At 36.9% G+C, this 15494-nt stretch overlaps 1 protein-coding gene across 1 annotated transcript; it reads left to right on the top strand.

The window, feature by feature from the left end:
* Positions 1-369: 369 nt before the first annotated feature.
* Positions 370-14962, top strand: LOC139816745 (sodium-independent sulfate anion transporter). The gene is made up of 11 exons (XM_071784455.1): positions 370-848; positions 6787-7123; positions 10134-10369; positions 11484-11685; positions 11937-12157; positions 12404-12749; positions 12919-13221; positions 13794-13939; positions 14098-14268; positions 14353-14506; positions 14584-14962. Exons 2-11 carry the CDS (start codon positions 6937-6939, stop codon positions 14619-14621), a joined length of 2004 nt encoding a protein of 667 aa, XP_071640556.1. The 5' UTR covers positions 370-848; positions 6787-6936; the 3' UTR covers positions 14622-14962.
* Positions 14963-15494: the final 532 nt, after the last annotated feature.

Below are 15494 nucleotides of genomic sequence, written 5' to 3' on the forward strand. Positions count from 1 at the left end.
TTTGAAATAAATCACTTCGAAAAACCTGGTAAAATTCCCGTCTTCCACGACTATTTCAAATAACATCGAGAATCATGACGTATGACGCAATAGGTTCCACTGTATTATTCAATTACCAACTGATTGGAATATTTTTTATTTAACAGATAAATATTTATGCCAGTCGGAATTATTAAGCAAGTCGGAGTAATTCGAATATTAATTGCAATTAATATTCGATCTGCCAGCCGTATTCATATTAGCATCGCAGATTATCCGCAATCAAGATGCTCGCGTCCAGGGGAAGAACCCATCAGCCGCGCGGGGGGTATCGACATCTGGACGAGAGGTCAGGCGTGGGTGGTTCGCTTTGGGTATCGCGGGCAGCGAGAACGCGTGGCGATCCGGTGCGGTGCCGGGGTACGCGGCGGTGCCTAGCGCAAAAGTATAATTCGCGGCTGTCGGAACAGTTCGCGGCCGCAGGTGAGCGAGCGAACGACCCGCTAGCCCGCTACTCGAGAGAGTCGGTGACTCGTGCGACGCGCGGACGTGGACTCTCAGCCCGGGGTCCGATACTCCTGGTCCCTCCGCGAATCCGTTTCGGCGGGTCCGTCCCGCACAGTGCAAACAGTCGCGCGCGCAAGAGAGAGAGAGAGAGAGAGAGAGCGGCGGGTCAGGCGAAGAAGAGGAGAATCCGAGAAGAGAGAAGAGCCGCGGGCCCGCGACGGACGAGCAGCAAACACGCGCGTCGTCGCGGACGATGCGCTGCGCCGGACCTCGCGCTCCCGCCGACGAGTCGACGATGAACCCGAACCGAGGAGCCGAGCCTCGTCACCACGCGTGATATATCACGGACGCAACTCACAGGGGTGAGTACTCGTCGTGATCGGATACAGAGGGGTGATATAAAAATGAGACATAATATGAATCTAAAATCGCCGATGTACGACGATAGAAAGGCCAGCGTCGATTCTGGGCAATATTGTTAACAGAGCGGATGAATTAGAAACAATGTAAAATATATAACACGACAAATGAGAATAATTTACTGTTTAACGCGAAGCGGGAGCGGGCGCGGTCGAGGGTATTTAAACAGTTCGTTTAACAGCTTTTATGTTACGTTAGCGCGGGTTCGTTGAGTGTCAATTGATAACGGAAACGCCGGAAAGTCGGATGGCACACTTTGCGGCGTGGCCGTTTCCTCGCACAAAGAGAGTGAGAGAGAAGCATGCGTTGAAGTCTTCTGCGCGTCATTATGTTTATGCAAACTTATGCAGGAGAGGATCGATCGCTGAAATCGCGCCAGAGAAAGCATCATCCGCCTTTTATGTAGGATTATAGGCCTTCTAATATAAACTTTCGCACGCGCTCGCTCGCGTGCGGCGATTATTGCGGACGAGTGAAATGAGCGAGCCGCGCGAATGCACCGCGGCGTTTCACGCACGAAGGGACGAGGCCTGATAAATAAATAAATAAAGCACGCGCGTTTAATCTCTGTTAGACACGCGCCTTTCTCTTTCCTTCGAAGAAAGGGTTGAAGTATCCATCGGGTGGCTTTTGACACTGACGCGAGCATCGATACACGTTCTTAAATTGCGTAGAAGTAAAAGATGGAAAACAAATTTTATCGACTGTTACGTCTGCGTCTGCATCTCTCTACATTCTTCTGAGTGGAATTTGAAACCATTGTAATTACTTTAGGTTAATCCAAACGGAATTACTTAAAATACTCGGAAATAACGTCTATTGTGTTTATAATCGCTATTGTATTTGATTTCTTCACACGCAATACATTTTCCTCAAGAGATAAAATCAAAATCGTAGAATTCCCCTTTGGAAGTTTCGACCAAACGTCGTTATTAGTCGACTCCGTTTGCGAGCGGGAGCCTTGACCAAAGCGGTATTTTTTTCAGTTACGGTGTCTGACGATGTCAGAGGTAAAAAACTCCGATACACACTTCCTCGTGCTGCAATCGCGCTCAGAAAATCTGCATTTGATATATTAATCCCCTATTGTAACCATATTTCTTAAATGCATCACTCTCCAAAATATCTCAAATAACGCACATATCTACGAGACGTCTGAAGAATATTTGAAAATACTTGGGTCGTCTAAAAGGCTTCTCTCAAAGACGTCCCAGATTTTTGAAGTTTCTAAAGTATGTTTAGAAAATGATCTAAATTTTTTAGACATTTCAGAAAATTTAGAATATTTAAAGATCATCCTGAATGTCTCCGATTTCTTCCAATATGTGTGTATATGTATGCATATACATAGGACCTTCTTCTTCTTTTAACTTTTTAACGACAGAATATTTGATTAATATGGAATCGATTTTTTCTTAGTAAAAATGTCAAAAAGACATCGTTTACAGAAACTTTTTAATTTTTAACGTCATGTATCTTTGTAACAAATTAGAATTTTGTTAAAAGAAACTCTATTTGACTCTCTGAAGTTTAGTTTGCGAAAAGACCTTCTTTTGCTTGTAACTCAAGAATTATGTCTTCGACTATTTCGCTAAAAAAATCACACACATACACATTTCTACATATATTTACACATATCTTTATCTCCTGAGTTGTCTATATGACACTATATGATTGTTTTATTTATAAAAATAGAAATAATTATCTATATAATCGGTTCTGAAAAGTCAATTTGCGGTCTCAGTCGAAAACAACATTACACACAATTAATCTCTTTTTATGATATCTCAAATTAATCTGAAATTGTAGAATTGCATGAGCTGGAATAGGGAAGTGTCGCTTGTTTTGTAGTTAATTAGACACTAACGATGATTATTTAGCATTTTGAATAGTGTGTCGGAAATAGCTAGAATTTCCGAGCTTAAATTCGAAATTACGCTCGTCTGCCTACCTGGCCTACCACAAAGGCGTTCAAGGATTCCCATCAGGTGAACTACTCATTTCCTCGACTAACGCGAGGCAGTGATTCATCGACGATCCATTTAAAAGCACGGACGGCTATTCGCCGCAACATTCTTTCGTCACGTGCAGAACGGTTGAGCGATGAATCGCAATTAATTCGCGCGACAAGTAACAGCAATTTAATAATAAAAACTTACGTTCTTTCTTACGGACGTTTCGCGTTAAAAAATTTGTTAGAATATTCTTAATCCAGTAAAATTGTATTTGAAACTTTTAAATTAATTATTCATTATTATTGTAATTTAGACAATTTACGATAAAAATATCATTACATCATGTATCTTACATTATATATTTCTCTTTTTATACTTTGAGCACAATTTATGTTTCATAAGTACATAACTCTGATATTTTTCAAAATTACAAGAGTATAAAATTTTCTAAGAAAAATATAAGAGTGAAATAAATTAAAAACGTAATTTTTAACTAATACAGAGCGTAACAACGTGCAGATTTTTCTAATACATATTTAAAAACATATTAAATTACTGATGCAAGTTTATTATATTATAAATTTGTAATAGAATATTCGCATAACAATTGTTATTGAACATAGTTTATAATTTGTTACACCATCAGATAGTTATAATAACTATCACGTTTCCAAATAAATTTCTAAATACCAGATACGCGCGTATCGATCTTCTATCTATTAATTTTCATAACTCATTGTCAGTTCTAATACTGATTATTATTGCTCAACTAGTCTCGTTAGTGAACTTGTTATGCTGTTATAAGTGCTGCATAAAGACTACAAATCACTCTAAAGTAAAATGAGATATAAGTTTCTAATTTGTATTTTTTCACTGTCATGTCTCAAAATACTTTCATGATCGATCAGGATATTAAAATCTGCGATTATTAAACTCGTTAAGAGAATATACTAATTAGATGACAAATAAATATCCTATAATTATCTTTCATTCACGTACGTACACATACGCGATTTTATCGTAAAGTAACGGTATTGGCAATCATTGTTTTTTCATTATCAGCATTAGACTTTCACGTGGCATTAATAACTATATTTATCCATGGCTCTATTACTAATAAATCAATAAACTGTAGCCAATTAAGCTGAGATAATAATAATTAAAATAATCTGACAGATCGTTTCAAGATAATTAAATCAATTTTCATCTCCGATGACAACATAGTAATAATTTATAATATTCATGATTATAATATCCGGGAATTACTCGATTAAATGAGCAACATTCATATTTTTTTGGATACGAAATATGCTCCAGGTTTCGCATTTATAATTAAAAATTTTTAAGTTAGTGAAAATGGCATTTAAATTCGTACTTCAAAATATTTGAAATACCGTTTGACAATATAATGAAATATTTTTATCGAATTTATTTATTTAACAATTGTTGATTATATAAGCGAAAACGTAAGTAGGTATGAAAGAAGAAATATAAGAAAAAATGTGAATGACGTCGCAAACTAACATGTCAGTATGAACAAGAAATTGACGGCGCAAATTAACATGTCAGTAGACAGTAATTAAATGCAAATTCGTCGAATTTGAATTTAACCCGTTTCATCGCGTATAGTTATTTATAATAAGCGTGCAAAATAAGTGTATATATAAATAATATTTGCACGAAAAAAATGTTGATACACATTCTGTTAATTCACGTCGGTTCAGAAAAAACTTTCTTTTACTTACATAGATATACGTGAGATTACTATTGTGCGCAAAAAAAAATGTGGTCTTTTAACAACACAGAAACTTTGCTGCAGCGAGAATGTCATTCTGGTGCCAACTGAGATGTATCTTACCGAGAAATATGTTCCGCGGAAATGCAAAGATTATCTTTTATTTTTAATTATTTCATTTATCGCTGTATCTTTGTACTGTTTTACGTGTCACATTGTTAAAACCGCTGCAAACAAATTAGCAACAGTTGCACACGTTTCTGCTTTTTTTTTTTTATAAAACATCCACTGATCGTGCTTGATATCATTTTACATAATATCGCATTATCTAATACGACAGATAGATCAATAATGAGAACGGTGTTTATTCGATTCAACGAAGGCATGGCTAATCGGAGTACTTTTTTAGTACGAAATTGATTACGTAAATGTCTCGCTAAGTCTCTAAGATTCCACTCCACATACGAGTTTTCTTAACAGACGTGATATTGTATCCCGGATTCCGAGAAACATTTCCGAGATTACGTTATTGCTTTCCGTAATACGTGAAACCGCGCACCGGATGATATTAAATTATATTATACGCGTAATTCGAATGATTTTCCAAACGCGCTCGCTTTTTGACTTGTTATCTAATAATGTAACATCAAACAGTAGTTTCCGATATCGCAGCGCTTCCGCCTCGTAACAAGCTCGAACGAGCGGCTCGAGTCGCGAAACAGATTTAATTCGTTCGTTCCTCCGCGCGCGATAACATTTGTTCATTTTGGATATACGAGCGACCGTAACATTATCGAGGAGATAAAGTCTTAGAACGTTATTCTGTCAACTGTAATCACGTTTGCAAGCGGATGCTTATAATAAAATCGTAGGCACATTCGCAGACAATTAGCGTCTACCAGCCATTGATTTCGATAATTACAACTTTCATTGAAGCTTTTTTTTTTATAAACGATAAATACGTGTGCCACGCATAGCCACGTGTGTTTTACAGTTATCCAGAATGAACTGAGCGTGACGATAAGCTTTATACGTATAATCGCGTCGTCATTACAAAACACGAATACACGTTGCTCAATTACAGACTATTTGTAATGTTTTCAATATACATGCCGATTTCTCGTCCGACGATTGCTGAGAAATGGCAATATATCATTGAAAGCAGCGCATTTTTAAACAACGTTGTGAATTTTTGTAACGTTTCTTTCCGATATTTCTTCTTTATTTTCATTTTAAACTTAGACATGTACCGCGTACTTAATTTATTGAATATATTTATTCAATTGTATTATATATCTACAAAAATTAATTAATTTGAACTGTATAATTATTTAATAGATTTTTGTAAATGTGCTCCAATGATTGTCCTACTTGCAACGACGTTCTTTTTAACGTCAATTGTTTCTTAACTCGCGCCGCACGTATTCGTCATTAGAGCGAACCCTGTTATTTTATGAGTTTTCGCAAAGCAATTTGCGAAATTCCGTTAATTATCGCCGCATTCGCCATTTGTCATTCGCCACTTTTTTGCCATATATCCGAGAAATCTACGTTTAAACAATTGCAAAAGTAACACGAATGTCCATTCACTCGATAGAGAAGGGAACACGGTGCATTTTCAGATCGGTATCTTTCATTTTCTGCACCACTAAGAATTTCAACAACAAATAATTTCCTGCATTTCCCAATTTGTGATTTTCTAATCATTCCATTACATTGTTGAAAGAAGCGATTAACTCTTTATCAAAATTATTTATTCATTGTTTGCAAAAGAACATAATTATATCTGTAAATATTTATTAGAAAAATAAAGTTTAATTAATTAGATTTATTAAATAATTAAAATTAAATTTAGTAAAATATAATTAATTTAAAAAAAACTCAGAATGAGTTAATTACGTGAAATTAGATAATCGTAAATGAATTACGCGATATACTGGTCCCGATTCCTCGCCAAAAGCTTCGCGTCTCGCAATAGCGAGGAGATCCTGTGCCGTTCGGATAAATCGCCCGAGAGAACAACGTTAGAGAGGGTACCTGATGTACGTAAGATTAAAAATACATGAAACGATTATCGACGAGGATTATCAGCGAACGCGATCTAAGATCTGGAGGATAAGGTGACAGGTGAAAAATTAACGGGATCGTTACGCGCGATATAAAACAGTCCTCTCCATTTTCCGACTTCAGGGTCGCTGTGCGAACGAGCTCCCGACGGGATGGAGTCCACGTGAGGAGGAGGCTCGACATCGGTTTGCGTTTATAATATCGGTTCACGGGCGTTCCGCCCGAATTGCGCGCACTTCGCCTATCTCGCCGATCCCTGGGTGGACGCGTATCATGTCCAAGTACAACGTCAACGAGGAGCACGACATGGAAAATCGCAGGGAGGTCACGCTGACCGGCTTCAGCAGCAACGCGCTCGACGACGTTCTTCGCAGCAACAACAACGAGCCGAATACGCTGAACGGTCATCCGAGCAGCGCTCACGCCATCACCAAAGACGCGAAGATTGTCAATCTCGAGGGTGAGTCACGACCCACTTCGTGTTATTGCATCTTAATTAGAATATAATCGAGCGTGGGAAAAAAATCGATTTTAAAATACAATTTTCTGATGATTTTCTGAAAGAATGTTACTTGGAGGAATATTAAAAGCAAAATTCCACGTTGAGAGATGTCGAGCTAAAATAGGAGACGACCACAGTCTCTCCATATTTTCGCTCAGATAAAAGCTGAGAGACGCGCAGTATGAAGTTTCGATCGTGGATCATGGTACATATTACGAAACTATTCGGAATGGAATCAGAATGGAATTATTCCATTTTCTCTAGAAAATACAATAGAATTCTAGGAAATAACTACAATTCCGATCGGAGTCCATTCCGAAAAGTTCTACAACACGTATCCGCAGGCTCGCTTTCATTGTATAATTGTATAACCGAGGAATTTTTACCCGACGGCACGTTTTCCGCGAAAGCGAATCGCGAGTCCCGCGAATTCGCCGATGATTCGCGCGAGAATATTGCCGGTGTTCGATGCCTGGCAAAAGCGGGTGAGAAAATAATTGGCGTGTGATTCAACGCGCGCGGCGGAGATGCGGGACGGCGCGCGGGAAACATCGAACAAAAATTTGCAAAAATAATCCGTGCACCGTATGCCGACCTTCACTTTCACGCTTGAACAGTCGTTTTTTTTTTCCTACTAGCGTTTTACAACATTTGCAATCGAAAAATTGTTTCAAGGCACGCTGCCTTCATTCGCGTCGCGCATGTGCACTTGTGCACGCATGTAACGCGGCGACTCTTTCGCAAATAATTTTTTTCTTAAATAAATACGACATCTATCGACATATTTATACAGGAATATTGTACAGATGATTATAAATCACGACAGTGCTACAAATTTTCCTCCCAGCACAGAAACCGAAGCCGCGAACAATTGCAGTTCGACAAATACACTTGCAATTGAAATATCCAACCTAATTGATTATGATAACAAGACTATACTAAATGCAGAAAATAGAGAATACAGCTCTGTGTTTAAGAATTTGTTCAAGTACCTACTCGTACGCCTGTTTGCACGTTGTCTCGATGTCAGCACGTTGATTAATGCGCAAAAAGACAAATGTTTTGAAACACAATAACTGTTCGAATGCTTTACATTCATATAATGCAGAGTGTAGCTCTGCAAGCGCAACAATCGGCCGCTGTTACATCAACTCTTTTTCAAAGCTCATTTCGATCGATGCACAAAAACATTTTGCGTCTACGACATCTCAGACGCGAGCATAACACGCCTTTTAAATAAGTCATTATTACCTATTATCCATCATATAGATCACTATCCACGTATTTTACCTCACAAATAGCTCGTCCGTGCGATCGTTCGAGATGATATTCAAACCGCAGAAAAACTCACCGATACTGACGTTATTCGTTGGTAGTACGAAGGTGCGAAATGCAAAACAGCGCGTTCATTTTCTGGCAGTTTCATAATAACGAAGAAGACAATAATAAATAGACCAATGAATTTAAATGCGCAAAAATCGAATACGCTACAAAATTTGATTCTGTCATTACCACGCTTCGGTTAATGATAATAGAATCTACGTGTAGATAATGAGATGCGGTCTCATCGAATATACAACGAGCTGCAATTGAGTTGCGCACAGACGCAATCCGTCGTCCGATTCTAATTTTGATCATGAAGGGCGTTAATTAATTATTATAATGACGTAACGCACTGATGCTCTTTATGCAGATTCGCGCTGTCCCATTCGCGTTTGATTAGGTGTTTTACCGCTGCTGCAGCATTTACGCTTTGCGCGTTACTTTCTGATACTGATTAATTAAAAATCAATAAGAAAACCGTGCCGATAAATTGCTACGCTTACGTAAGTCGCGAAGTAGTATCGTATAAAGGATAATCGACCGTAAAATTTAATTCTTCCTCATGTTAGAATTATGAGATTCGCGGAAACTGCCGCAACCAATAATAATATTATATAAACACAGACAGAATTGGTATTCTTGAACTTCGTGCGTTACGCGATGCTCGAAAATGCAACGCGAATTAAACACGTTTCGTTTCGTATTCTAATTAAAATCGAGTTAATTGTGTTTATTCTCGTTTAATTATTGTTTTGCGATTATAACGAGCTCTGTTGAGAATAATAAAATGTAAACCACATACCTATATTACTGCATGTTTATTTTTCTCGTATATACATACTTCTTTGTGCGATAAGTCTTCACAGCAATTCATCCATCATGAAAATTTCGGTTTTATGTCAAATCTGAAATAAGAACGGCATTCGTTAAATTTTTCGACGTCGCGCACTTCAAGCGTGTTATTTTCTAAAGACGGTATTTGAAAAGGTCAACATAAATTGTCACATGACCAAATAAATTCAAATTGCTTACGCGCGAGACAAGCGATTTGAGGCCCACCAGCATTATGCGTAAAGAGTAATTTGTCTTGGCATCCTGTATATTCGACTTAGGTACTCGCCTCTTTTTCCGCTAAAATTAAGAACACGAATAATTTTACGAAGCGACACTCTGATGAGTACAAAAAATATATAAATTATCGTTAATGCGTCAACGTAATGATAGTATACAAAATTTGATACGAAATGGAAGTGTTATTACGCTCTGTAATGGAATCGCTTCTTTTTATGGCGTGTGACATTTCTTGATTTATCACTTATTCCTGAGTGATTTTTAAATGTCGACTCGTCATGCGCAAATATATCTCTCACGTCCATATCACATTTTTTGAAAGTCATGAGAACTCAATAAGTTTTGTTTCAGTTTAAAAATATTTTAGCTAACACAATATTCGAGTAACTATTGTAATTTTGACTGAAATATCATATTGTACGGAATAAATGTAAAAGACACGACTAAATTTTTTTAATTCGCATGGGAAAAAATTTTGACTTGGTATATATTTCTTTGTGAATCTATTCTTGCTAAATAATACAACTGTTATTTTTGGAGCGTGTTTTGTACATATTTTTACCGTAATTTTTAGTACCACAAGATTCTGACAAGAGTGGTCTATGTACCTCCGGAAGAAGCTGGCTCTACCGAAGAGTCAGGAGGTCTTGCAGGAAAAAGCTGGTATTTAAGCGAATACCGATTCTAACGTGGTTGCCGAATTACCGGAAAGAATACGTGGTGAGCGATCTGGTAGCTGGTATCACCGTAGGCCTCACCGTAATTCCGCAAGCCATAGCATACGCCAACGTCGCGGGATTACCGTTACAGGTAAAAGCACATACATATATATTTAAGTACAAAATAATGGCTCCTGAAGTGACGGCCGACTCCAGTACTCCAGTGACTCCGACGAAGCGTCCTCATCTAAGCGGAATCTGCGGAATTAAAAATGTCAATAATTTATTTACCGTTTCCTATGTTACCGGCCTATATCTGTCTTCATCTAACGAGACATCTCAGATATCATACGTGATACGCGATATACCTATCCTTGTCAGATTGCAACGCCTACACTGCGTGTGTGTACTACATACTTAAAATCTGTTGAAATGAAATTCTTTCTCATTAGGCTTTTAATTTTAGCTTCAAGCCTTCAATGATGCAACGCTGTTCTTTGATCTAGTCCGAAGTGCGGGAGAACTTTCGATTGTTGTACACGTAAGCTATATACTGATACATTCTGTAAAGCCAATTCGAAGAAAGAAATCGGTCAAACTGCCCAGACAGCACACATGTCTAAAAGCAGGACTTCTTTTAAGATGTCTTGTGTCCCGATTTTGGACATGGTCCTGTCTGGGTAAATATTGATAATTGCCGTCACTTCAGGATCCCCTTGTACCACTCAACGTCTTGACTATAATGTAAAAGGTTATTATTAATTATGATAATGAAATATTATAAATATCTGGATTACACACACTGGAAAATATCCGCGAATTTAGGAGCTCATCAACCTTGAATATCATGCAATAATCATGAATAAGCATTTGAAACCGGCACCTAGCATGAAAATTGGTCATTACGTTGGTCTTTTTTCTCTTCGTTTTTTGGTCTATTTTTTCAGGAGGACGTTACAAAATACACGATTTTGAGATATCTAAAATATACAAACAGTGAGAGAGACCACTGAATCTGGTGCTTGTTTGTATACAGAAAACTGACCACATATCGGACTGGTTATGTACTGGGTGGATGGACTATTTTATTGCTTTATCTCAAATATTTCTCTCTTTCTGTTGTTTCGCATTTTAGAAAAATATTTCAAAAAGAAGTTCTACAGTTTTATAAGAAAATATGATTTATGCAACTGATTTGAGCATGCGATTTTTATAAAATGTCAATATCATTGATATTAATATAAAAAAATATTTTGTTTGGACAGTATGGACTCTACTCGTCTTTCATGGCCTGTTTCGTGTATACAATTTTCGGCTCTTGGAAAGATGTACCTGTCGGGCCGACCGCAATCGCCGCGATTTTAACGAGAGAAACTTTACAAAAGGCTCATCTAGGACCCGACTTCGCCGTATTGCTGTGCTTCGTCTCGGGCTGCGTCTCCTTATTGATGGGCATTTTGCAATTAGGTAACATTATAAAGATATTTAAAAAATGAAATTGATGTAATTTGCGAATTATCACATTTATGGATCCAAAAATTAACGGTCTTTATTTCACACGATTTTTATTTAATTTTTATATAATATTTTCTATTTTATATATTTTATACGTAATATATTTGACATATATGTACACGTTTATTTTTTATATTGTTATTTATGATACATTTTTAATATATGATTCGTTAAATTATTTTTTATTCTTCCGACGATATTAGGATTTTTACTGGATTTTATATCGGGGCCAGTATCCGTTGGTTTCACATCGGCGGCGTCGATTATCATCGCCACCAGCCAGGTAAAAGATATTCTTGGGCTCAAAGTTTCCGGCACCAAGTTCGTGCAGGTCTGGCAAAGCATCTTCGAGCATATCGGCGAGACGAGATGTTGGGATACCGCTTTGGGAGTTGTCTGCATAATCGTTCTTCTACTTCTCCGAGTAACTAAAACATTATTGCATTTTAGTATATATATATATATATATATATATATATATATATATATATATATATAGATAATAACTTGTTTTGCTAAAGTTAACATAGATAATAACTTAGCTTACCTGTTGTTTCGGTATTTAAACATATCTCCCTCGATTATATTCTTTATTACGGCTATAATATTTTTATTTAATAAAAATATAAGATAAGAGAGATATAAGCAAAATATTTTTGTATTTATTTAGAAGATGAAAGATTTGCCGATAGTGCCGAAAAATACTAAAGTACCGTCGCGGCTTCAGCAAGTTATCACGATGTCGTTCTGGCTGATCTCCACTGCCAGAAACATTATCATTGTGATTGTCTGCGCGGTGATGTGTTGGGTCCTCGAGAAGCATCTGGGAGAATCGCCCGTCATTTTAACGGGCCACGTAAAGCAAGGACTACCAGAATTTCGTTTGCCACCTTTTGAAGCTCGGGTCGGGAACGAGACCTATACTTTCATCGACATGATTTCCGCTTTGGGCACTGGCTGTCTAGTCGTCCCCATGCTAAGCTTGCTAGAAACCATCTCCATCGCCAAAGTATTCTGTGAGTGCTTAAACTTGACGATATATGTGAAAATCAAGATTATTTTAAGATGAGTAAATCCTTTCTCATTTCGAATAATTTTTTTATTTAAAGCGGCAAATTAATGTCTAAAATAATTGTATTTTCTATCTTTAAATAATCGACGTTGTATTTACTACATTGTATCTAGCTGAGGGTAAGTCGATAGACGCGACTCAGGAAATGTTGGCGTTGGGTGTGTGCAACGTGATTTCATCGTTCGTATCATCAATGCCTGTGAGCGGTGGTCTCAGCCGAGGCGCGGTCAACCATTCGTCTGGGGTGAAGACGACGCTCGGTGGAGTCTACACTGGATTATTAGTACTTATATCGTTGCAATTCCTCACACCTTATCTGTATTATATACCCAAGGCCGCCCTGGCGGCCGTCATCATTGCCGCAGTTGTCTTCATGGTGGAGTTCCAGGTGGTGAAGCCAATGTGGCGAAGTAAAAGTACGCCTTCTTTTGCTTAATATAAAAAAAAGAGCTAATTAGAATTTATAAACAGTTACAGATTAATAAATATATATATATATACATATATCATAATTGTAGAAGGGAATCATAAAGATTCTTTCAAAGAGAATTCAAAGTGGACCAAAATGTTTGTGGCGTTCTTTGTTAATTATTTTTATTAGGTCATTATATAGTTCACGTATTAATTTCTGGATCTTTATTAGTCACTACTTTTTTTGCATTGCTTTATACTCACATTTATTATCTGATCGCATTCGATTATTAATGAATGATTAACTTTTCCAATAAATTTGAATTAATTCAACAGGCAAAATTACATAAAGTAAAATTTTTGTGTTTGTCGTTTATAATTTAGTCTTTTTTCTTCATTATGTTAAACAACAAAAAATTTAATAATTCTATCCACATTAACGAAATACTAATTGATAAGTCAAAATTTGGTTGAAGTCATCTTAATTAACTCTTCTCCTTTCATCATTATTATATAGTTTTTTTTTATGTTTTCTTAACAAAGATCACGTTACAAACTGATGCACCGTTATTTTCAGAAATTGATCTCATACCGGCCATAACCACGTTCCTGTGTTGTCTTTTCATACGACTCGAACTGGGCATCGTGATCGGCATCGGTGTAAATCTTTTGTTCCTACTTTATGCCTCGGCCAGACCGACGTTACGAGTTCATAAAGCTACGGTAAGCACAGCTAAGTTTTTAGTAGCATAATCGTAAACATGCAGTCGAAAATGAAAATGCTAATTAAAAAAGATAGCCGAAAAAATTTAAGGTCATCTTTTGCGATTTAGAGTTGTAATTTAGAAAATGTACATTAGCGTATCGCTTTTTTTTCACAGAGTATTAGCGGTTGTGAATATCTTGTCATAACTCCGGATCGAAGTCTGGTGTTTCCAAGCGTTGAATACGTACGAGCCGTCATTAGCAAGCAGGGATTACGAGAGGGTACCGCCGTGCCCGTCGTAATAGATTCTACGCATATCCAGGCAGCCGATTTCACCGCTGCAAGGGTGAGTAAATATCATGGGAGAGAAATAAAGTCTCGTCACATTAATTAAACGTATCGTACCTCTAACCGACTTACCTTTCTTCAGGTTATCAAGACTTTGATAGAGGATTTTACTAAACGGGGCCAACCATTAATCTTTCATAACTTGAAACCGAGCGTTATCGAGATCTTTAAAGGTGTGAAACCGTCGGGGCTCACGTGCAGCTCCAGCGAACTCGAACTCAACGACCATCTTAAAGGTAAGTCGATTTTTATAGTGGCTCTCCTTCTCTATATGTATAAAATATATCTTCTAAATCTCACGTTTTTATTTTAGAATACACGAACTCAACCGAGACTCTCAATCGATATTAAATATATAATAGATAGAGATGGGGATAATTTTGGACAATATTTTTCCCTCTTTAGTAAGCATCAGTATTATAGTGAAAGTACCGTGGCGTTTTCGTTAAAGGCACAGTATTACTGTGAAGCAAAATGCTACTTTCAAATTTAGCCAATTAAATATATTTTGTATATATGTACGTATATATTTATGAGCACAAGCTATCAATTTAGCATGCATCTTGTAAATGTACGCTATACAGTATAATATTTTTGTACTTATGAAAGGCGGAAGTCTATATATGTATACTCCGATAAGAATGTACATTTCGAATTTACTCTCTTCGAATTAGATAAGTACACAGAGTGGTCTGCATTATTAGTAGTACAATACAGAAAATGTAATAATTCTGTATATATATAAAGAAATAGAAAGTACAGAAAATTAAATTAAATTTTTTCGTTTTCATCATTAATCATTTTAACGGGCGTAGCTTGGATAATTTTAATCTCGATGACTTTTACCTTGATTTTAATCTTGACCCTCACGAAGGTCTTAACTGGCAGTCACGCTCCGCCCATGCATTCATTTTACAGTAAATATACCTATAGTCACAATTAGGTTAGCGTATTCAATACTCGTTTGCATACTCTATTTTTATTTCTTGATAACTCTAATCAATAATAAGCGACGACTACAAATTTTACGGTTTAAAAATTATTTTTTGTTTGTAACACTAATAACAGACCATCTCTCATCGTATATTAAAATAAACGCACACAAATAGTGACAGTTTTACATGCATTGTAAATAACTTAATTCACTGTAAATATATCAGAATTCCACGCTCGTGCCACGAAAAAATGTGCATTCGATAAACACGAGCAAACAATTTAAGATAT

Source organism: Temnothorax longispinosus, chromosome 7, assembly GCF_030848805.1.
Source record: "Temnothorax longispinosus isolate EJ_2023e chromosome 7, Tlon_JGU_v1, whole genome shotgun sequence".
In the NCBI taxonomy this organism is placed as follows: domain Eukaryota; kingdom Metazoa; phylum Arthropoda; class Insecta; order Hymenoptera; family Formicidae; genus Temnothorax; species Temnothorax longispinosus.

What these genes read in the sequence shown, in the direction of transcription:
- LOC139816745 (XM_071784455.1), top strand. Translation starts at nt 6,937, where the DNA reads ATGTCCAAGTACAACGTCAACGAGGAGCACGACATGGAAAATCGCAGG. An exon ending in CTCCATCGCCAAAGTATTCT is followed by an intron (nt 12,750 to 12,918) that starts GTGAGTGCTTAA and finishes CATTGTATCTAG; the next exon opens with CTGAGGGTAAGTCGATAGAC. An exon ending in CCGATTTCACCGCTGCAAGG is followed by an intron (nt 14,269 to 14,352) that starts GTGAGTAAATAT and finishes ACCTTTCTTCAG; the next exon opens with GTTATCAAGACTTTGATAGA.